At 45.2% G+C, this 23,443-nt stretch overlaps 1 protein-coding gene across 2 annotated transcripts in view; it reads left to right on the top strand.

Moving 5' to 3' along the window:
* ifngr2 (interferon gamma receptor 2) overlaps positions 1 to 18,799 on the top strand; it is a 29,130-nt gene extending 10,331 nt beyond the window's left edge. For both annotated transcript variants that reach the window (XM_080478739.1, XM_080478738.1), the window contains 4 exons: positions 1,968 to 2,113; positions 6,888 to 7,029; positions 13,883 to 14,019; positions 18,344 to 18,799. In XM_080478739.1, the coding sequence (XP_080334865.1) occupies positions 1,968 to 2,113; positions 6,888 to 7,029; positions 13,883 to 14,019; positions 18,344 to 18,451 (533 nt within the window). In that variant the 3' untranslated portion in view covers positions 18,452 to 18,799. The remainder of the gene's footprint in view (positions 1 to 1,967; positions 2,114 to 6,887; positions 7,030 to 13,882; positions 14,020 to 18,343) is intronic.
* The last annotated feature ends 4,644 nt before the right edge of the window (positions 18,800 to 23,443 follow it).

Raw genomic sequence — 23,443 nt, 5'->3', positions numbered from 1 at the left:
TCCATGGCAACCTATATAACCAAACGCTGATCAACAATAAAAGTTCTCTTTCACATGAAGCCATTAAAAGGCTCATTTCATGGCAAAGAAATCAAAGCTTTCATTTCCAGTAGTTTGTAGTTTGTTTAGTAGTTCCTGATGAACCAAAGGTCTGGCTTCATTATAAAGACGTTGTGTGGAGCGTCTCATAGCGGAGCGCCCCCTGCTGCCTCATACAGACCTCTCCTTTCTTGGCCACAAGTAAAGAATCTCGCGGCCAGAGATTAAATGATCTGGTTCCCTCGCTTTATTAACTTGAGGTAACGACTTATTATCTTTCCTGTGGGCTCATCACCTGCAAGGGAAGGTTCTTAATGGGTGCTATGTGATCTGGGTAACAGTGCTCAGACTGCCACCCCCGCAACCCGGAAACAGATAAGAGGGAGAAGATGGATGGACTTATTATCTTGTTTCCACACATTATTATTATTTTCCTCTATGGCCACTCAGTCCACTTTCTATATCATCCTCTTGGGTCAAAATTAAAAAAAAGATGAGGCAACATGAAGCCTCTGATCATCCAGCTCAGTTTTCTTCATCTACTTTAATATCCTGGTAGTTTGTCATGTTCTATGGTAGTTTAATAGAGCAGATAAAAACACTGCGCTGCCTCCACCACAATGTTTAAGACAAAACACGGAAGCACGGAGACTTGAAAGTGGGCGGAGCCTTGAGCGGAGCCTTGAGTGGAGCGGCGTCAGGGACTTTAACCACTGTTGTTAACCTCACAGTTAACTTTGACTGCGACATTAACTAATGGGATGACTAACCATGTTTTAAACAACAAAGATTTAACGGTCGGTTAACTAACAGCGGGTTAAGGATTTAACTGGCGGTTAGGGCTTAACCAGTGGTTAAAGTAACCCAGTTTTGAACAACTGCTGTCAAGTCTTCACACTGTTGGCGCCTCCTGATGGCCGAGGAAGAAAGCACTGGTTTTGAATGTAGTATGATTGTTGAGTGGCAGAAGCACAATATGCCCTGATGCTGAGGCTGGATGCGGTGAGACAGTCACTATGAATTTCTTAAAAGATCCTGAAGGTTATTGAACCAAAAAGTCAACTGGTCAACCCAAAAATCTGACCGGCACCAGCCAGCCAGCCAGCCAGCCAGCCATCCATCCATTCATCCATCCATCCATCCATCCATCCATCCGCTGATCCAGTTCAGAGTCATTGGGCGCTACAAGCGATCCCAGCCTGCTGTGGGCAAGGACAGGGTACACCTTGGACAGATCGCCAGTCAAAGAGACAAAATTAACTGCTTGCATTTTGCAAAGAACATCAAGCATGGGACATTTGAAGGTGGAAGAACGTTTTATTCTCTTCCGAGAAAGGATGTAGCCTTGATGGTTCTGATTTCAGTGTTTCCTCTACATTCATTTTGGAGTGGCAGGCCGCCTTTCGTTGTCATTCGCTTGTCTTTCATTCCTTCATCCATCATTCTCAGGTTATTGTCAAGCATCATCCTGTTCATTCATGCAGTGAATTAGTTATTATTATGCATACGTTCACGTGCTGTGCTGAAGATTCTCCAGCACTGCTGCCAAAAGTCCAGCGTTATGAAAGAGGATCAGAGCTGTTCCCAGTGTCGGTCTCTACTCTGACTGGAGCTGTTCCCAGTGTCCCAGAGACAGACACTGGGACGCTGTTCCCAGTGTCTCTCTGGGAAGCGCTATACATACAGTCAGTGATGTTTCTGCTGGTGTCAATGGATGGACAGGAACAAAGTGTTTGTTAGAATGTGACTGCTCCTTCCGACCATTCACTCCGCCATCATCTGCATTTCATCCATACAGACGCTGAGTGGACGCACAGCGAGCAGGAGCTGACAGGCTTCCCTCCTGCTCTCTTCTGTCTGTTGCTGTCAGTGGATCTCTGAGCGAGCTCAGGCTGAACACTTCTCTCTCCATTTCCTGTGCTGCACAGGTGACTCCTGCACACCGGCGGTGAGGCTGAGCGCCCGGCCCGGCTCCCTAACGGTTCACCTGACGAATGACCACAGTCTGTTTCAGGAATATGCTGCACATGCCACCCACAGGATTTACTTTGGCCAGGAGGGGGTGCCGCTCCAGGTGAGTCCTGACATCAATTGTGTTCAAGTTACTTCCAAAATGGAAGATTTGATCTGTGGCTCGGTCATTTAAACAAGGTCTATGCACAATCGCACAATCACAATCGCAAGGTTGCAGGTTGGATTCCCATCTCGGCCTGTCTACATGTCTTTGAGCAACACACTGAACCCCAACCTGCTTCAAGCGGATGGATTAGGCGTCTTGCATGACGGCCGCCCCCATTGGTGTGTGAACATGTGTGTGAATGGGTGAATGTGACTATGTCAAGCAGATGAAAAGCTTATAAGCGCTATATAAGTGAAATCCATTTAGTGTCATTTGAAAGTAATTATAACATATTTGTATTAATAATAATAATAATGCTTTGGTTTTATATTGAGCTTTTCTTGACAGGCAAAGGCAAATTTATTTAGAGCACCATTCAAACACAAGGCAATTCACAGAGCTTTACAAAGAAATTTAAGAAATACAGAATAAAATAAATACATTAAAGCTTTTGAAGAAATGAATGAAATGCATTACCACAAATAATGAAGAAAAGTATAATAAATAAGGTAAGAGATTTATTAAATAAAGTCTATTGTTTATTCTAAAGCCTGTGCATCTAGGAATGTTTTAAGTCCTGATTTAAAAGAAGTGTGTGTGTCAGCAGTCTTCAGGTGTTCAGGAAGTTTGTTCCACAGGTGAGGAGGTAGGAACTAAAAGCTGCTTCACCTTGTTTCTTCTGACTGTAGGAACAGTGAATCAACCTCTTCCTGATGACCTCAGAGGTCTGGAGCTTTGATGTTCTACAAGTCAATCTGAGATGATTTAGGCCGAGACCCTTCAAAGCTTTCTAGAGCAGAAGGACCATTCTTAAGTCCATCCTTTGGCACACAGGCAGCCAGTGCAGGGATTGGAGTACAGGTCAGGGGCGGCGCTTCGGGAGGGGCCCGGTTCAGAGCGTTGAACCTGGCGGAGTTGGGCCCCTCCCCCGGTTCCGGGCTGGGGAGGGCGGGCCTCTCCGGTCTGGGCCCGGAGGAGCTCATATCGCCCTCAATATTTGAATATGTCGGCTGTATGAATCCTCTGTTGTTAACATATTCAGCTTTGCACTGGTTTGTTTTTTTGTTTAGTTTTTGCTGCGTAACTTTCATGTTGGTCCCGAAAGAGCAGACACGAAGCAGGACGAAGACCTGGACTCTGGAGCAGACGCTATGGCCGTAATCGATGCGCTACCGAGCCCCGGTGTCTGTCCTGGCATCGCGTCTGCCATCTCAGCCTCCATGCAGAAGTAGCAGCCGTCACAACCAGAGGCACAACACCGGCACCGACCGGCCACCGGAGTGGGTCCGGTGTCACAAAGCTGGAGTGACGTTCACTCTCTCGGAACCAACACGGAAGTTGCAGCTGCAGCTCTGTGGCTGCAAAATCTAAAACTAAAATAACTAAACAACTAGTAAAAAGAGGAGTAGCTATGTAAACAACAGAGGATTCATAAGGTCCAGACATGTAGCCCCGGATGAGATTACTGTTGCAATGTCACATATCTGCGGAGCTCTAAACCCGACAACATTTTAACCCTCCCCTCTGCGGTAGAAATGCGACACAAATTTCGGTCAGGATCTGCTTTGTCGTGCCGCTCCGAACCGCTCCGTTCCTTCCCTGCAATTTTTTGTGCAGTGATGTAGTAGCCTACTAAATTTTTTTAGTTTTTGTTGTTCTGATGGTTTGTTCTACTTCATGTCCGTTTGATGGACTTCAAAGTGATATAGTTGCTCTTCGTGGTGCTGAAGCTTGTAAGCCCCCTGTTGCAGGCATGTGTATGTTGTAAACTGATGTTATGAGGAGCTTTATTATTTGGCTTTAAAGGGCCCGGTCATGTGCCCCGCCCCCGGCCCAGCTCTGATTTGTTCCGCTAGTCACACAGGTGTAATGAGCTCCACCCTCTTTGTGTTGGTGAGGACTCTGGCTGCAGCATTCTGGATCAGCTGTAGTTGTCTGACAGATTGTGTCCTGAGGCCTGTAAACACTCCGTTACAATAATCAACCCAGTGAAAATGAAAGAAGAAGTTTCTCAGAATCTTGTTGCTCAGAAATCCTTTGATTCTTCAACATTGTTCAGATGGTCGGAAGCTGATGTGGTTCTTGTCTTAATGTGGCTGTAGAATTTCAGGGTGGAGTCCAGAACTCCACCCAGATTTCTGCCTGATTTGATGTCCTGAGTGACCTGGAGTCAAGATGAGCACTGACCTTTAACCTTTCTTCTTTGGGGCCAAAAACAATGAGCTGAGTTTTCTCTGGGTTGAGTTGTAAAAAGTGCTGACTCATCACTCCTTCATTTCCTCAGCCGGTATCAGGGGGCGTGGTCATTCACTGACACTGAGATATAGAGCTGAGTGTGGTCTGGTCATTCTGAGAAGAGATGTTGTAATGTTCCATGATCTGAGCCAGTGGGAGCACAGAGATGTTCACTAAAAGGGCCCAAGGATGGAGCCCTGAGGAACCCCACAAGTGATTTGCTCACGTTCACAATCAGCTGCTGACACAGAATAGCGGCCATCTTGCCAGGAGGATTTAAAGCCACTGAGTGCAGAGCCAGAAGTTCCAACCATTGTTCCAGTGGGTCCAGCAGGACGTTGTGTCCAACTGTGTCCAAAGCAGCACTAAGACCCAGTCAGAGTCAAAGTGAGACAGTGGACGTGTCCCTGCTCATGGAGACCTCCTCCAGCACTTTAATCCGAGTGTTTCAGTGCTCTGACCTCAATCCAGAGTGGAAAAACATTCAGCTCCTTGTTTTGAGCCAGAAAAGCATTCAGCTGTCTAAAAAGCACCTTTTCAATAACACACAGACAGGCAAGTATTTATTTATTTTACCACCAAGTCCGAACGCCAAACCAATGTGTTTACTCTGCAACGAGTGTGTCGCAATGCTGAGAGACTATAATGTACGCAGACACCACACTGAGAAACACGCCGCGTTTCTGACAAACTTTCTCGAGGGATCTTGTGAGAGGGCGGCTAAAATTCAGAGTTTGACTGCGTCTTACAACCGGAGCTGTACTACAATGAAGCAGACTTGCACAGCTCAGGAAACGGCCACAGCAGCTTCCCTTCGTGTCTCATGGATCCTGGCAAAGAAAACGAGGCTGTTCAGACTCAGAAACTGTGTAGGACTGCATGTTGGCTGTCGTGGATGAAGTCTTAACTGACGATAAAGTTAGTGTGACATATGCTATCAAACAGGTACTCCTGTCTGACACTTCCAACATTCGCAGGGTTGACATTGTACAAATATAGATGGGGATAAACTCTCTTTTGTTATTTCAAGAGAAGAAAAATACCTCAAGTTCTGAAAAGTTGTTGGTAAGCAAGTTACTTTTTTATTCACTTTCAGATGCGACCAAAACCAAAGATGTTGTTTCTGATCTGCACTTTGTTTTATGTTCACACGCACCTTAACTTGCAGGTATTGTACTGCATCAAAATGTGTTTTGTGTTTTTGTTTGAAATGTAAAATTTAAAGAAACAGTATTTCAGCACAGGTTTAGTTTAAGTACTGCTCTTCTTTTGTGTTTATGTCCTTTTGGATGTGGCAATACGTTAAGAAACATCCAGCGTGTCCGTTATCTTTTCTATTTGTGTTTATTTTAAATGGTTAACTTTGCTTACTGTCTGCTAGAAATGTCCGGCCCAGCTCGTGTCCTTAGTCTGAAAATCCAGCCCGAGTGAAGTTTTAATAGAATAGCCCTGCTCTATGTGGTCCCAAAGTGACTGTATGACCAGTGGGTGTGGGAAACACTTCAAGAATACTTCAAGATCTGGAGATTGAGATTCTTTATTACTTGTTTTAATGTATTTCTTTCATTTCTTTTAAAGCTTTAATGTATTTATTTTATTAATACTAGGGATGTCCCGATCCGATCGGTAGATATCTGATCGGGGCCGATATTAGTGATTTGTGAGTGATCGGCAAATCCGGCCGATCACCCCACCGATCTAAAAAAAATAAAAAGGCTTGGTCCGCAACGTCCCCTAATAACCAGAACAATCAGGGACTAGAAGCTCCGGTGGAAGCCGGAAGCAGGCGGAGCGGGGCCATAGACCTATAAAACTAGAGTTATATATAGTGGTTTATGTGTTTATGTGCAGGAGTCTACTTCTAAATTTCTATGTGGTCTGTCTTCTTCTGCTTTTTTGTTGTGTTTGGTGAGTCACAGTGCCCCTAAAGGCCTGGCATGTGTACTACATGCCCTGAAGCCTCGGGTTGAGCCGTGTTCATAGTGAGGTGTGGACGGTTTGTTGGGAGAACAAAGATTGTGTTATCATTGTGTGGATGTTCCTCAGTTTACAACAACAACTAAAGAGAAAGAGAAGAATCTTGATTCAATAAGTGAGTTTTACAATAATTTCTAGGTAAACAAAGCTTCTGCCAATAGTGCTTTTAGCTTCAGACGTCTTAGTCGCTCCAAAAATAGACTATTGAGTATATTTGCAATAACAATGTGAGTATCAGATTGGGAAGTATTGGTATCGGCCGATACTCAATTCTGAAAAATCGGATTGGTATCGGGGGCAAAAAAGTGTGATTGGGACGTCCCTAATTAATACATTTCTTTTATTTCTTTGTAAGCCTTTCTGTATTTCTTTCTTTTCTTTTATTTCCTTGTAAAGCACTGTGAATGGCCCAGTTGTTGCTCTATAAATATATTTGACATGCCTTGTACCAGCTGTACCAGGTGTTAACTTTGGCAACACCACTGTGTATTGATTGATATGATGGTCCTCTCCTCAGGACCACATCAGTTCTGCTTCATCGTGGACCGTGGACGGTCTGGAGGATGGCCGGCGCTACTGTGCAAGGGTGGAGTACATCATCTTCAACAAGTCTGTGGGCCTGCCCAGCTGTGTCCAGTGTGAGCTCATCCCAGAGCGCGGTGAGGAAGTCACTAACAAGAAGCGGTCACTCACATGAAGCACTGACATGAGGCGGTCACCGACATGAAGCGGAAGCACCGACATGAAGCGGTCGCTGACATGAAGCACTGACATGAAGCGGTCGCTGACATGAAGCACCGACATGAGGCGGTCACCGACATGAAGCGGAAGCACCGACATGAAGCGGTCGCTGACATGAAGCACTGACATGAAGCGGTCGCTGACATGAAGCACTGACATGAAGCGGTCGCTGACATGAAGCACTGACATGAAGCGGTCGCTGACATGAAGCACTGACATGAAGCGGTCGCTGACATGAAGCACTGACATGAAGCGGTCGCTGACATGAAGCACCGACATGAGGCGGTCACCGACATGAAGCGGAAGCACCGACATGAAGCGATCGCTGACATGAAGCACTGACATGAAGCACCGACATGAAGCGGTCGCTGACATGAAGCACTGACTTGAAGCACTGACATGAAGCACCGACATGAAGCGGAAGCACCAACATGAAGCGGTCGCTCACATGAAGCACTGACATGAAGCACCGACATGAGGCGGTCACCGACATGAAGCGGAAGCACCGACATGAAGCGGTCGCTGACATGAAGCACCGACATGAAGCGGTCGCTGACATGAGGCACTGACTTGAAGCACTGACATGAAGCACTGACTTGAAGCACTGACTTGAGGCACTGACATGAAGCACTGACTTGAAGTGGTCACTGACATGAGGCGGTCACTGACACGAAGCACTGACATGAGGCGGTCACCGACATGAAGCAGAAGCACCGACATGAAGCGGTCGCTGACATGAAGCACCGACATTAAGCACCGACATGAAGCACTGACATGAAGCGGTCGCTGACATGAAGCACCGACATGAAGCACCGACATGGAGCGGAAGCACCAACATGAAGCGGTCACTGACTAGGGACGGGGCGTAATCGGAAATTTCCGATCCAACTTGCGGAGATTTCCAATTTTCGAGCCTCGTCTGTGCTTAGCTGTTGCGGAAATGACTCCACAAGTGTTTTCGTGCCAGCTGCTCTGCTCGCTGGCGGCAAAATGTGGAATGTGAAAGGAGGCAGGTCTCCATCAGGGCTTTTCCACCAAAAAGAACCAGGAGCTAGATCAGGGCCGGTGCCAGGGCCAGTTCTTGAATGGGCACCGCCAAAGAAGCGGTTGTGTTTCCATTGTCAGGGAGCCCGTGAGAGCCACGTCATTGCGTCACTCCAAAACGTGGTACGTCACTGATTTCGCCAATGTGGCGCCGGCAGGAACAAGGAGAGGGACTGTAACAGTGGTTTGGTCCGGGTCGCTCCATCTAGTCTGACCTGAACCTCGGATCCACCAAAGGGCCAGAAGACATCACATCTCCTCGTCGCTCTAATGGGGTTTTTTCACGTCCGTTTTGCTTCAGTCCGGAGCCCCGAAGTGGCCATAAAGCAGGGGTCTGAAACTCACGGCCCGCGGGCCAAGTACGGCCCGCAAGATGATATTTTGTGGCCCCCACCTTGATATGAAAGTATAATATTAGTGCGGCCCGTGAGGGGGGTGGACCTCCGACGTTGCCACTCAGCCAGCTCCCGCCCGCCAGCCTTCGTCGTAGAGGTGTAAATCACCAGCTTCATTAAGATACCACGTTTGGTAATATGTTTGGATGACGATACGATGTTTGCCGATATCACAGTCTGTCAAATTACGATTTCGATTACATTTGATTCACAAGCCTGCGATGGATATGATGTGATATCATCTGCCCATATCACACAATCATTTACATTCATATCAACTCACAAAAAACAACTGAAATATGATTTGGCTGTTTTATTTCTAAGGTCTTTCAGGTATCAGGCATTATATGAACATTGTAAACAGTATTCATCTGAGATCTCATATCTACAAATGAAATATTGTCGTGATCACAGAGCTGGTTGCTGCAGTGCATCATGGGAGTTTCTGTTAGTCGTGTTTTAGATAATGTTGGGGTTCTATTAGGTTTGCAGAGTGTGTATGGTTATGTTGTGTTTTTGTTGCTGAGTTCATGTAGTTAATTTAGTTAGGTTTATTAGTTGTGGGTGGGTAACCAGGAGTGAGGAGGGTTCTGTGTGGGGGGGGCCTCCTGCCATGGTGTTCCTGTTGATTTGTATACGTCAAAACAAAAGCCTCTACTCTTCAGTGTTCAGCGTCATTAAAGAGACTCTCTACCCCGAGTGTTTCTTCCGCATCGCTCGCTGACGAGACATCAGGCACGGTTCCGGCGGAGCCAGAATGGGGGATGAGCCCGCATTGTTTGCATATAGCATGATCTTTGTCTGTTCAACCAGCTTCCTGGCAAAATTCCAAATACTTCCATAGCGCCGATTTAATTCCAAGAGGTGAGCGTATGTCATCGTCAATCTTTTTAGGGCGGCTCTCGTTAGCCATGACGCCGCCGTGCACAGGAAATGGTGACACAGACGATGATATCCCATATTTGGTCAAATATGACTCCAGTATGGGGACATATTATATATTAGCATACAGCAACATCCTATTTTTGGAGTGTTTCAATTATCACCTCATATCATAATCTGGACATATAAGACAAATCACAAAAATATTTCTGGAACATGGATCAAATGCATGGTTTATCTGAGTATGTTAATTATACAGTCTATATTAAGTTGTTATATCAATTAATGCCATACTATAACTCCGGAACCGCTATAGAATATAGACTATTTCCAATGCATATTTAAGGCTTTGTTGACATGAACCATATCTAATCAAATATGGATTAAGTTTCCAGCTCCTTATGACTATGACGCAATGCACAATATAAAAATATAATGACACTCTAATTTGAGTAGAATGATAGCAATATTTGCAAAATATATCATATATCAAAGTTTAACCTTGTGAACTTTGACCTTGCTTTTAAAGGGGACATATCATGCTAAATCCACTTTTTTAGCCCTTAAATGCATTTTGTTGTATATTTAGAGTGTTTAGAAGTACAGAAAAGTTCAAAGTAGTCTCTTCAGGTGCTCCGTTGATATCTTTATATTCTGTTTTGGTCATATTTTGCGATCGGTTTAAATTTTTCTATTCTCTATTACGTTTTTTGAACAATGACGTCACAGTATTCGCAGCGGAACTGCCAAATTAGGACATCGACACTTCGAGCAATCCGCCATTTTTGTTTCTCGCTGCGATTTTGTAGTCCAACCGAAGTTACGAGAGGATAAGTCGAAATGTTCGGTTGTTGGATGTAGTAACCCACAAGCTTCGTTACACCGTCTCCCAGCATCAGAACCTTTTCGAAGTGCCTGGTTGAGTTTTATTTTTCACAGAAATGTACCCACATCTGTGGGTAAGGTCATTTTTGTGTGCGCGAATCACTTTAAGGACGACTGCTTCAGCAACCTCCGCCAGTATAAAGAAGGATTTGCCGAAAGACTTGGTCTGATTGAGCGGTCAGTTCCTTCTATCTATGGAGACGACGAACAGAGCACTTCGGTCAGCTGTATATAACACTAAAAAGTGTGATGATAAGACGTCCCTGTCATTGTTTTGTTAGCATTAGCAGTTGCACCGTCTTCATATGTTAGCGCTGTGTGCTCGTTTTAGATTATAATGTAACTTCTGTGTTAAATAGTCGTTGTAATACAGGCAGTATTGTAGTAGTGGGCATGGATGGAGAAGTTAGTGTAAATATAGTAACACACCATTGCGTTACATCCATATGAAGACGTTGTTCTGCAGGTGCATCATGGTCATTTTCATCTCGCTCCGCCGGGTCCGACTCTGGCTCCAACATGTATGGCTGGATGGACAAATCTTCCCTTGTTGACATTTTGTAAATAATGTGTGAATATAAAGTTTCTGTGCCGCTAGATAATTGTATCTGTTCTATCAAACTACAAAGATGGCCGAACAGCGTGGAGTTGAACCGAGTGTCACCTCTGCAACCTGGAGAGGAGGCGGGGTATGAAGTGTCTCATTTGCATTTGAAGAGACCGCCCCAAAACGAGTTGCTCTCAGAAGCACATCAGAAAAGGGGTTGAAAAGGGGCCTGTGGAGCTCTAATAATGAGGAATTCAGACCCAAGCATTGCAGTTCCGCTTTATATAGACCACAACTGTATGATTTATATGTAAAAAGGAAGGATTTAAAGGCATGATATGTCTCCTTTAAGGCACTTCTTGGAGGGACCAGATGTCAAATTCATGTCAGTTGTACCAAGTGAGTCAAAGTTTCAGAATTTGTCCTCCGTTTGTCTCTGCGGCATTTCTAGGCCTTTTAGGTCATTTAAGTAATAATAATCATAATAATTAATAATTGTTTTATAATATCAGCACCCCACATTGAAACCATGTCAAATCAATGTAGGGAAATTCAACATTGAAAATGCAACATCTATACTAAATTAATTCAAGAACAGTTTTTTCATTTGCTGAAATGGTAACTAATTAAATATTGAATCAACATAGCTTTTTCAACCTCAACCAAAAATAACCAATCTGACCAAAATCCAACATTGAATTAAAGCCTTTTGCTATCTGGGTACTGTCGGGTGTGGAGCTGCAGCTGCCCCGAGTGAGGACTGAATGGGGGCAACAATAGGGAAATGCCAGTATTCTGAGGGCAACAGCTCACACCAACATGTTGGAAAAAGAACTATGAACTAGTTCATTTTTTGGAACTGTGAATTATGAACTATGAACTGAACTAGTTCATTTTAAAATTTGTGAACTGAACTTTGAACTAGTTCATGTAGAAACTGAACTTTCCCAACACTGGACAGGGGCAAGTCGTTCATAGCCTCGGGGCTACAGCCTGAAAGGACTGGTCCCCCTGGGGGGAGGGGCTACAGCCTGAAAGGACTGGTCTTCCTGGGGGGAGGGGCTACAGCCTGATAGGACTTGTCTCCCTGGGGGGAGGGGCTACAGCCTGATAGGACTGGTCCCCCTGGGGGGAGGGGCTACAGCCTGATAGGACTTGTCTCCCTGGGGGGTGGAGCTACAGCCTGAAAGGACTGGTCTCCCTGGGGGGTGGAGCTACAGCCTGAAAGGACTGGTCCCCCTGGGGGGAGGGGCTACAGCCTGATAGGACTTGTCTCCCTGGGGGGAGGGGCTACAGGCTAAAAGGACCGGTCCCCCTGGGTTTTCAAGGGTCTTTGGGACCTTCAGGAGACCCTGTCCTGAAGATGGGAGGGTGACCCTGAGGTGTAGGGACTCAGCCTGTCCTAATGTCTGAGGCCTGACAGTGCAACGCCTGGAAAGTGAGAATTAAAAGTTTAAAGTTGATTCTAACTTTGACTGGGAGCCAATGAAGATTTGATGAAATGGGGGTGATGTGGGCTGTTTGGGTGAACCTGTCAAAAGTCTCGCAACTGAATTTTGTGTGACTTGAAGTCTGCCGAGGACAGTCTTATTGAAGCAAGGGGAAATGGAACCGCAGTAGTCAAGGTGAGACGAAATGAAGCATCATTTCAAGGTCTGGTTCTGACAGCACCCTCCTACTTTAGAGAGATTCCTCAGGTGGTAAAAGCAGTTTTTGGTCAGTTGTCTAGAGTGGTCCTCCAAAGAACTAACCCTGAGGTTTCTAAGGCTGGTTCTCACAGTGGAGCCCAGGGCACCAAGCTGGCTTTTAATTAGGAGAATCTTTTTATCAGGGGCAATGATCAGGGTTTCTGTTTGGTTATCTGGAGGTAATTTGAAGAAAGCCAACAGCACGGCGTGTAATGAACATCCAATCAGACTTTATACCGTCTCCAAATGCCATGATGGAGCACTGAAAGAAAGGCGACTGCTATTGATTGAAGCAAATGGTCTGAGTTCGACAACGTGATGTCTGTTGTATTGAAAGTCATCAACCTAGTAAGATCCAGAGGCTTAATGCACAGAAGGTACTGTACTTTTTTAGAGGAGATAGAATTAAACAAATTCACTGCTGCTTTAAATTTGTGGTGAGTCATGTAAAAGGAGAACTCAGGAAGTTGAGCTTATCTTTTATGCCTGCTGTATATGGCATAGGCTTTTATTTTGACGCTAAAAACCAACAAGAACATCATGGCAGGAGGATACTACACACAAAACCTTCTTCACTCCCAGTTGCCAACTTACAACTAATAAACTAAACTAAACTAGATGAACTAACTAACTACATGAACTCAGCAACAAAAACACAACACAACCATTAGCAACACTACAAACCTAATATATCCCCAATAATTACATCTAAAACACGATAAACAGAAACTCCCATAATGCATTGCAGCGATCAGCTCCGTGACGTTACATATTATTAAAACGACAGATATATGCGGGAGATTGGGTTTTTAGAACCACGAGTGTGAGTGGTGTGGCTTTCAATGTCCTTTAGTTGTTGTGTAGGTCACTATTATTTGGCGTTAAGAGAGCATTTGCGGCTCTCTGTGGCTGTGAGCATCAACATGAAGCATCGTTCCTCCACACATAGTGACGGTCGGCACTCTCAGGCCATATTGGTCAGATACGCCGCTTTGCACACACTGGTGGTTCTGTTGACTGGATTTATTGAAATGTGGCGCAGCCAGAGCCACAGCTCAGCTTCGGACGGCCGCTTAGCTGTGGATCCAGCTGCAGGGAGCTGCGGCCACAATTCCACATTCTTTGCTCCATTATTGTTGCGTAATGATGTTACATCCCTGGGTGGTTCACAACCCCGCCTACATTTTAACCGTTCTTTCTGTGGTGGGACCATGTGACTGAGTTGGACCTGGGTGTGCTTTGCCTTACTGTACCCTCCCGCCCCGCTATGTACTTAACGTGAAGCGGCCACTACAGCCCCTCTGTATTGACTGTGTGTTTGCGTGTGCAGCCTCTACACATGCAGTGGTGGTAGCGGCGGTGGTGGTGGTCCTGTTGGTGCTGGTCGTCCCTGTGACTGCGTACGTCCTAATCTTCCATCGTGGGCACATGAAGCACTGCCTGAAGCCTCCGTATCAAATCCCAGAGGTGAGGAGACACTGAGAAACACACACACAGCAAGGGTGGACAGGGGGAAGGCTCCTTAGGGAAAATTCTGAAAATGGTATATTGTGGACTACTAAATACTACATTGTGGACGACTAAATACTGCATTGTGGACGACTAAATACTGCATTGTGGACGACTAAATACTGCATTGTGGACTACTAAATACTGCATTGTAAACTACTAAATACTGCATTGTGAAATACTAAATACTGCATTTTGGACTACTAAATACTGGGGATGTCCTGATCAGATCGGTAGATATCGGATCGGGGCCGATATTGGTGATTTGTGACTGATCGGGAATCGGTAAATCCAGCCGATCACCCTTCCGATCTAAAAAAACCAAAAAAACTTTTCCCGTCAGCTGCCGTAAAGCGAGCCCCGTGTGCCACCTGCCGTAAACTGAGGTGAGCAGCCTGAAGCCATTGAGAGGATCAACCAGCAGTCTGGAGGGATTTTAAGGTTGATAACCAAACCAGTCCTGAGAGGTGGAGCACCAGAGCTTCACCACAGTCCTGAGAGGTGGAGCACCAGAGCTTCACCACAGTCCTGAGAGGTGGAGCACCAGAGCTTCAATTCAATTCAATTTTATTTGTAAAGCGCTAAATCACATCAACAAACATCTCAAAGCCTCTTACAATGATGGAGAACAACAGAACCCAACTAAACCTTCCAAAGCAGCAGATGGAACAGTGGGAACCAGGAAAAACTCCCTCGCAGGAGTTTTCTTCTTCCTGAAGAGGGAGCTCTTCAGAAAGAAAGCGTGGGGCGGACCCTAGACTCTGGAAGGGCGGCCATCCGCCTTGACCGGTTGGGGGGAGAAGTACATGGGATAGGACAGGGAGAGAGAGGAATAGAAGAGGGAGAGAGAGAGTGGCAGACAGGCCAGAGAAGTACAAATACTAAGAAAAGTCTATGATGAGCGTTGGTCTGATGATGAACCAATCTCAGTCTGGAGTTTAAGGGCCGTGCCGTTGCGGTGGGGTCACGGTGCTGTGGTGGGGTCGGGTAGTAGGACCACAGTCCTGAGAGGTGGAGCACCAGAGCTTCGTTTAACACAACTAATCTGATAAGACATCTAAAAAGTGTACGCTCATGGGACGTCCACACCAGGAACCCGGTTAACCTAAACCAGCTGTTTCTGGCCTCTCATCCACATGAGGTGGTGGTTAGGAGCCCGGAGACGTTTTTTTTTTACACGGGTCCCAGAGTGGGTCAATTCTAAAACCCCGGTTTGACTAACATATAAAGTATAAAAAACTACAACATAAACAGTATTCAGTAAAACCAATTCCACTTCAAAGTGTCTTTGACTGGTTGGGTTGAAAATAAGTCCTAAAAAAGTGCAAATACAATAATAAAAATAAATAAATAAATGTTAAACATAAACACTCTCAGGCTCCAATGTAACTTCTTTGTGTATTAAATTCCAGTTTACCTTAAAGCAGTATGAGAGGTTTGACCTGAATGTCACTAAACATTTACATTTCAATGTGAATTATAAACACTTCATTCTACTTCAAAGTGGTAAAACCTGTTTGACTAAAGTATTCTGAACATAGTACTCTCAAAAACTTATTCAGAATATCCCAGCCTCCCTTCAAACTAGAGGAACCTTCTGGGTTCTTGTTTCACCATATCGCTCCCCTGTGGGGACTGATCCTTTATTTTATAATCCTTTATTTTAAAATCCTTTATTTTAAAAACCTTTATTTTGAAGTGGAGAGTTTGCTTTTTCTTTAGTTGTTCTTGTAAACTGAGGAACATCCACACAATAATAAAACAATCTTTGTTCTCCCTGTCCTTCTCCCAACAAACCGTCCACACCTCACTATGAACACGGCTCAACACGAGGCTTCAGGGCATGTAGTACACATGCCAGGCCTGTAGGGGCGCTGTGACTCACCAAACACAACAAAAACACAGAAGAAGACAGACCACATAGACATTTAGAAGTAGACTCCTGCACATAAACACATAACCCATAACACATAACACATAAATATATATAGTTGATTACTAAATGCTGCATTGTGGACTAGTAATTACTGCACTATGTACTACAAAATACTGCAGTGTGTACTACCAAATAGTACATTGTGGACTATTAAATACTACATTTGCACTGCAACATTGCAGCATGCTCACATTGGTCACCAGTGTTAGAGTAATGCGTAAAGGCCCAGTCATCCCTGTGCGCTAGTTTCACTATCATCACTGTAGTGTTACTCTCATCACTGTAGTGTCACTAATATCACTGTAGTTTTACTATCATCACTGTAGTGTCACTATCATCACTGTAGTGTCACTATCATCACTGTGGTGTCACTATTATCACTGTATTATCACTATCAACACTGTTATATCACTTGTCTCACTACAACACTTTGTTTGATATAAAATGTCTTGTTCACCTTTTAGATGATTATTAATATTAAAAAATGTTTAATAGCTTCATTCTGATGTTCTATAGACCAGTGAGACCACTGAACCATTAACCTGCTGCTCTAGAAGTCAGTGTGTAGGTGTGAACATGTTCTGCTCTAGAAGTCAGTGTGTAGGTGTGAACATGTTCTGCTCTAGAAGTCAGTGTGTAGGTGTGAACATGTCCTGCTCTAGAAGTCACTGTGTAGGTGTGAACATGTTCTGCTCTAGAAGTCAGTGTGTAGGTGTGAACATGTCCTGCTCTAGAAGTCACTGTGTAGGTGTGAACATGTCCTGCTCTAGAAGTCAGTGTGTAGGTGTGAACATCTTCTGCTCTAGAAGTCCAATCCAATCCAATCCAATCCAATGTATTTATAAAGCACTATTAAAAACAACTCAGTTGACCAAAGTGCTGTACAACAATATAAAAATACAATTATAAATGCAACAATACAGTGGCAGCACAGAATACACTTTGAGCAGTAAAAGTCAACTTCAACACTGGTTAAAAGCCAAAGAGAACATGCGTGTTTTAAGATGTGATTTAAAAACATGAAGGGAGTCAGCCTGTCTAATGAACAGAGGAAGCTCATTCCACAGTTTGGGACCAACCACAGAAAACACTCGGTCTCCTCTGAGTTTGCGATGCGTCTGGGGGACCGAAAGCAACGCTTGATCAGCTGACCTGAGTGAACGTGCTGGGGAGTACGACACAAGCAGGTCGGACAGGTAACGAGGGGCAAGGTCATTAAGACATTTAAAAACAAATAACAGAATTTGAAAATCAATTCTAAATTGCACTGGGAGCCAGTGCAGAGAAGAGAGGACGGGTGAAATATGATCATATTTTTGTGAGCCAGTCAAGAGGCGCGCTGCAGCGTTCTGAACCAGCTGCAGGCGGGTCAGTAAGGACTGACTGATGCCGGTGTACAGGGCGTTGCAATAGTCCAGCCGGGTTGTGACAAAAGCATGAATCAGTATTTCAAAATGATGTTTTGAAAGTGAGGATTTTATCTTTGCGAGTTGCCTCAGGTGGAAAAAACTGGCCTTCACCACAGCACTGATCTGTTTGTCAAATTTAAAATGTTGATCCATCTTTACTCCCAGATTAGAAACAGTTGGTTTGACAAACTGTGTCAGCGATCCTAGGTTCACTGGGGCGGCAGTACCAGAAGCGCTCGGCCCCACTAGGAGGACTTCAGTCTTTCTGTCATTAAAATGTAAAAAGTTAGCAGACATCCAGGATTTGATTGCTTCAATACACTCCAAAAGTTGAGTGGCACTGAAAGCATTCTCACGCTTCAGGGGCACATAGATTTGGCTGTCATCAGCATACAAGTGAAATGACACCCCAAATCTACGGAGAACAGATCCTAGCGGGAGCAGGTACAGTGAAAACAGGAGAGGACCAAGGATGGACCCTTGCGGTACTCCATACGACAGGGGGGCTGTGGAGGAAACACAATCCCCAACTTTAACACAGAAACTCCTCCCTGTTAAATAGGATCTGAACCATTTTAAGGCACATCCCCGAATGCCAACCAGATTTTCAAGGCGATACAGGAGGATTTCATGGTCGACTGGTCGACTGTATCGAACGCAAGTCAGTGTGTAGGTGTGAACATGTTCTGCTCTAGAAGTCACTGTGTAGGTGTGAACATGTTCTGCTCTAGAAGTCAGTGTGTAGGTGTGAACATCTTCTGCTCTAGAAGTCAGTGTGTAGGTGTGAACATGTTCTGCTCTAGAAGTCAGTGTGTAGGTGTGAACATGTTCTGCTCTAGAAGTCAGTGTGTAGGTGTAACTATGTTCTGCTCTAGAAGTCAGTGTGTAGGTGTGAACATGCCGAGCTCTCTTTGACATGTTGTGTCTCCTCCTGCAGGACTTCCTGCAGCCGCTGCAGCCTGGTGACCCCCAGCTGGTGTTCAGCCTCTCTGAGGAGCACTGCACCGTGGTGTCCTTCCTGCTTCCTGCTGAGGAGACGGCCTGACTGGACCACTGAGGACTTCACTGCTCTGACCAGTGTCCGTCTTCACTCCAGCAGACGACCCAGAAGCTTCGCTCTCTGAACATTCACATGCAGCTTCATTTAGTGTGTGTGTGTGTGTGTGTGTGTGTGTGTGTGTGTGTGTGTGTGTGTGTGTGTGTGTGTGTGTGTGTGTGTGTGTGTGTGTGTGTGTGTGTGTGTGTGTGTGTGTGTGTGTGTGTGTGTGTGTGTGTGTGTGTGTGTGTGTGTGTGTGTGTGTGTGTGTGTGTGTGTTTTATGCTACACCTAAAAACCATTGTGCTCCATCCTGTAATAAAGAATAAACTCAGGTAGAAAAACCACTTTTAGTTGAACATGGTCTCTGGAGAAGGTTTGAGCTCAGATGATTCAGGGAATGGCTGGACCACATGTCCCCTGTGGAAGAAGCATCCGGTAAGACGACACCACTGAGTCTTGTGACTGTTCACCTGTGCTCAGCCAGGCAACACCCGTTTTAACCCTTTAGCCCCGGGGTGTGAGACTCCTGGAGTCCTGGAGGCTCCATGTCTCCTCTTCAACATTGTAATGCTGCTGCTGCTTCTCAGGCTCTGCTGAACGTGCTGATGAACCACCAAGATGCTCAGGTGTGTTAAAGGTGTGTTGCTGCTGCTATTGCAACAACACACCATCAGCAGTAAAACTCACCCTCTCAACAATTTCCCCCAGAGGTCCTGCAGACTGAAGGACCTCAGCAGGTCGAGGTCCTTCAGGTAGAGATGGGGCCGATCCAATCCAGTATCGATATCGGGTTCCAATACCAACATTCCCAGATCAGAGATTTCTGATCCATGATCCTGGTCTGCTTCATGGTGCTGAAATGATCCACAGTGTTTCCCTGCTGCTGCTCTGCTCGCTGGCTGCAAACTGTGGACTGGATTTCCTGAAGGGAGGCGGGTCTCAATGAGACCAGGAGGAATGAGTCAGGAAATCCAGTCCACAGTTTGCAGCCAGCGAGCAGGATAGGGAAGTAGCACTGTGCTATCCAACGTTTTATGGCAACATGTTGCTGTTTGGACGCATTTTACACTCAAAACACCACAAAGCAACACAGCAACGTGGATGTTAGCAAAGCAACACAGTAACGTGGATGTTTGCAAAGCAACACGGCAACATGGATGTTTGCAAAGCAACACAGCAACGTGGATGATAGCAAAGCAACACAGCAATGTGCAATATTTACAGAGCAACACAGCAACGTGGATGTTGGCAAAGCAATGTGGATGTTAGCAAAGCAACGCAGCAACGTGGATGTTAACAAAGCAACACAGCAACGTGGATGTTTGCAAAGCAACATGGATGTTTGCAAAGCAACACAGCAACGTGGATGATAGTAAAGCAACACAGCAATGTGCAATATTTACAGAGCAACACAGCAACGTGGATGTTTGCAAAGCAACCCAGCAACGTGCAATACTTACAAAGCAATGAGGCAATGTGGATGTTAGCAAAGCAACACAGCAACGTGGATGTTTGCAAAGCAACATGGATGTTTGCAAAGCAACACAGCAACGTGGATGATAGTAAAGCAACACAGGAATGTGCAATATTTACAGAGCAACACAGCAACGTGGATGTTTGCAAAGCAACCCAGCAACGTGCAATACTTACAAAGCAATGAGGCAATGTGGATGTTAGCAAAGCAACACAGCAACGTGCAATATTTACAAAGCAACATGGCAATGTGGATGTTTGCAAAGCAACACAACAATGTGCAATATTTACAGAGCAACACAGCAACGTGGATCTTAGCAAAGCAACGTGGATATTTGCAAAGCAACGCGGCAACGTGGATGTTTGCAAAGCAACGTGCAATATTTACAAAGCAACGTGGCAACATGGATGTTTGCAAATCAAAACAACAATGTGCAATATTTACAGAGAAACACAGCAACATGGATCTTAGCAAAGCAACGTGGATAATTGCAAAGCAACACGGCAACGTGGATGTTTGCACAGCAACGTGGATCGTTACAAAGCAACGCGGCAACGTGGATGTTAGCAAAGCAATGCCGCAACGTGGATGTTTGCACAGCAACGTGCAATATTTACAAAGCAACGTGGCAACGTGGATGTTAGCAAAGTAACACAGCAACGTGGATGTTAGCAAAGCAACGCGGCAACGTGGATATTAGCAAAGCAACGCGGCAACGTGGATGTTAGCAAAGCAACACAGCAACGTGCAATATTTACAAAGCAATGTGGCAACGTGGATGTTTACAAAGCAACACAACAACTTACAATATTTACAGAGCAACACAGCAACGTGGATGTTAGCAAAGCAACGCAGCAACATGGATGTTTGCAAAGCAACACGTCAACGTGGATGTTTGCAAAGCAACACAGCAACGTGCAATATTTACAAAGCAACGTGGATGTTTGCAAAGCAACACAACGTGCAATATTTACAGAGCAACACAGCAACGTGGATCTTAGCAAAGCAACGTTGATATTTGCAAAGCAACGCGGCAACGTGGATGTTTGCACAGCAACGTGGATGTTTACAAAGCAACGCGGCAACGTGGATGTTAGCAAAGCAATGCCGCAACGTGGATGTTTGCATAGCAACGTGCAATATTTACAAAGCAACGTGGCAACGTGGATGTTAGCAAAGTAACACAGCAACGTGGATGTTAGCAAAGCAACGTGGCAACGTGGATGTTTGCAAAGCAACACAGCAACGTGCAATATTTACAAAGCAACACAGCAACGTGGATGTTTACAAAGCAACACAACAACGTACAATATTTACAGAGCAACACAGCAACGTGGATGTTAGCAAAGCAACGCAGCAACATGGATGTTTGCAAAGCAACACGGCAACGTGGATGTTTGCAAAGCAACACAGCAACGTGGATGTTTACAAAGCAACGCAGCAACATGGATGTTAGCAAAGTAATGCCGCAACGTGGATGTTTGCAAAGCAACACAGCAACGTGCAATATTTACAAAGCAATGTGGATGTTTGCAAAGCAACACAACGTGCAATATTTACAGAGCAACACAGCAACATGGATGTTAGCAAAGCAATGCAGCAACATGGATGTTTGCAAAGCAACACAACAACGTGCAATATTTACAGAGCAACACAGCAACGTGGATGTTTGCAAAGCAACACAGCAACGTGCAATATTTACAAAGCAATGTGGCAACGTGGATGTTTGCAAAGCAACACAACGTGCAATATTTACAGAGCAACGTGGATGTTAGCAAAGCAACCTAGCAATGTGGATGTTAGCAACGTGGATGTTAGCAAAGCAACGCAGCAATGTGGATGTTAACAAAGCAACACAGCAACGTGGATGTTAGCAAAGCCGTAGTCCAGCAGGGCGGCGCTCTGCAGCCAGACATCAGCATTTTCAAACTCCAGCTCTGGGAGGAGAACAGCACTGACATCAAAACAATGAGCAGCAGCTCCTCCAGGCTGTCAGCAGGCGATTCACACCTCCGTGAAGCTGCGTCCTACTCCACGCTAAACTCCCTGAAAATAGTCCCAATCATTTGTGTTGTGTTCGAGCTGGAAGCACTGCTGTTGCTGCTGCCTTGCTGAAGAATTTCCCGAGAGATTAATAAAGTCATTCTGAGGTTCTAAAGATAGAACTAGTTTATTATGAGATGATGACGTCACGCAGACCCCCACATTGTCCAAATGGAACAAAAATACTTAGTACTGCTTCTTTTTCTGTCCTGATACTAACCTGAAGGTGCCTTTAGAGAAAATACATGTATACATTAGTACATTTCATACTTTACTGAAGAGGAGTTAATCACAGCCTCATATGAAATCAACAATAATATTAAAGCAAACAGCTCTGGTATCGGAATAGTATCGATATCGGCAGATATCCAAATTCGGGTATCGGGATCGGATCAGACGTGAAAAAACGTGGATCGGTGCTTCCCTACCTGCGGACTGTGGACGACCTCAGCAGTAGAGGTCCTGTAGACTGTGGAGGATCTCAGCAGTAGAGGTCCTGTAGACTGTGGAGGATCTCAGCAGTAAAGGTCCTGTAGACTGTGGAGGATCTGAGCAGTAAAGGTTGTAGAGGAAAAATCCTACAAGTTCTGCATGTAGCAGTGTAGAGGAGGAAGTTATAACGGCTCATGTAGAAGGTGTCTAGAGACGTTCCAGCGTGTCGTAGAGGCTAAGCAGATCTGGTGAACACCTGTGTTAGAGAGGGAGCTTGCAGCTTTATTAGGGACCGAGCAGAAAGGCCGAGGCCTGGACCTGGAGGCCTGGGCCTGGGCCTGGAGGACTGGACCTGGAGGCCTGGACCTGGGCCTGGAGGTGGAGGCCAGGATCCTATTGTATTTGTAATGTTTCTTATTAGGGACCGAGAACAAAAACCGGGCCTCCGGCCGGGCCCCTATAGTTAGGGCCCCTATAGTTAGGGCCCCTATAGTTATTGCCCCTATAGTTAGGGCCCCTATAGTTAGGGCCCCAGCGGCCTCAGACCTGGTGGATTCTTATTGTATTTCGTTCGTTTCTTATTATTATTAGGGACCGAGCAGAAAGGCCGGGAGGCCTGGAACATATTGTATTTGTAATGTTTATTATTATTATTATTATTATTGTTGTTGTTGTTGTTATTATTAGTTCTTTGTAAGAAATCTGTATAAACCCCCCTCGACATGCTCACCAAATTTGGCACGCTCATTAACACTAGATACCATTATAAGAAAATGTAAAAATTAACCCCCACAGAGCTAAAATGTCTCTCTAGCGCCACCTAGAAAAACCAAAACAGCCACCACGGCCTGTAGGAATGTTGTAGAGAGATCAAACCAAAACTCAATTATTGGTCTCATGGAGCCCTACAAATCACATGCTGGGACCCCTGACCTAAATCAGACAGGAAGTCCGCAAGTTGCCTTTTAAAATAAGATTAGCAAACACTAGCTACTCTGAGCACGAATATCTATCTACTTCAGAAACCTGTTAAATGACAGAGGAGACTC

This window comes from Lipophrys pholis (assembly GCF_963383615.2).
Source record: "Lipophrys pholis genome assembly, chromosome: 13".
In the NCBI taxonomy this organism is placed as follows: domain Eukaryota; kingdom Metazoa; phylum Chordata; class Actinopteri; order Blenniiformes; family Blenniidae; genus Lipophrys; species Lipophrys pholis.
Note: the sequence above shows the minus strand (reverse complement) of the source record. Positions and strands in the feature narration are given on the sequence as shown.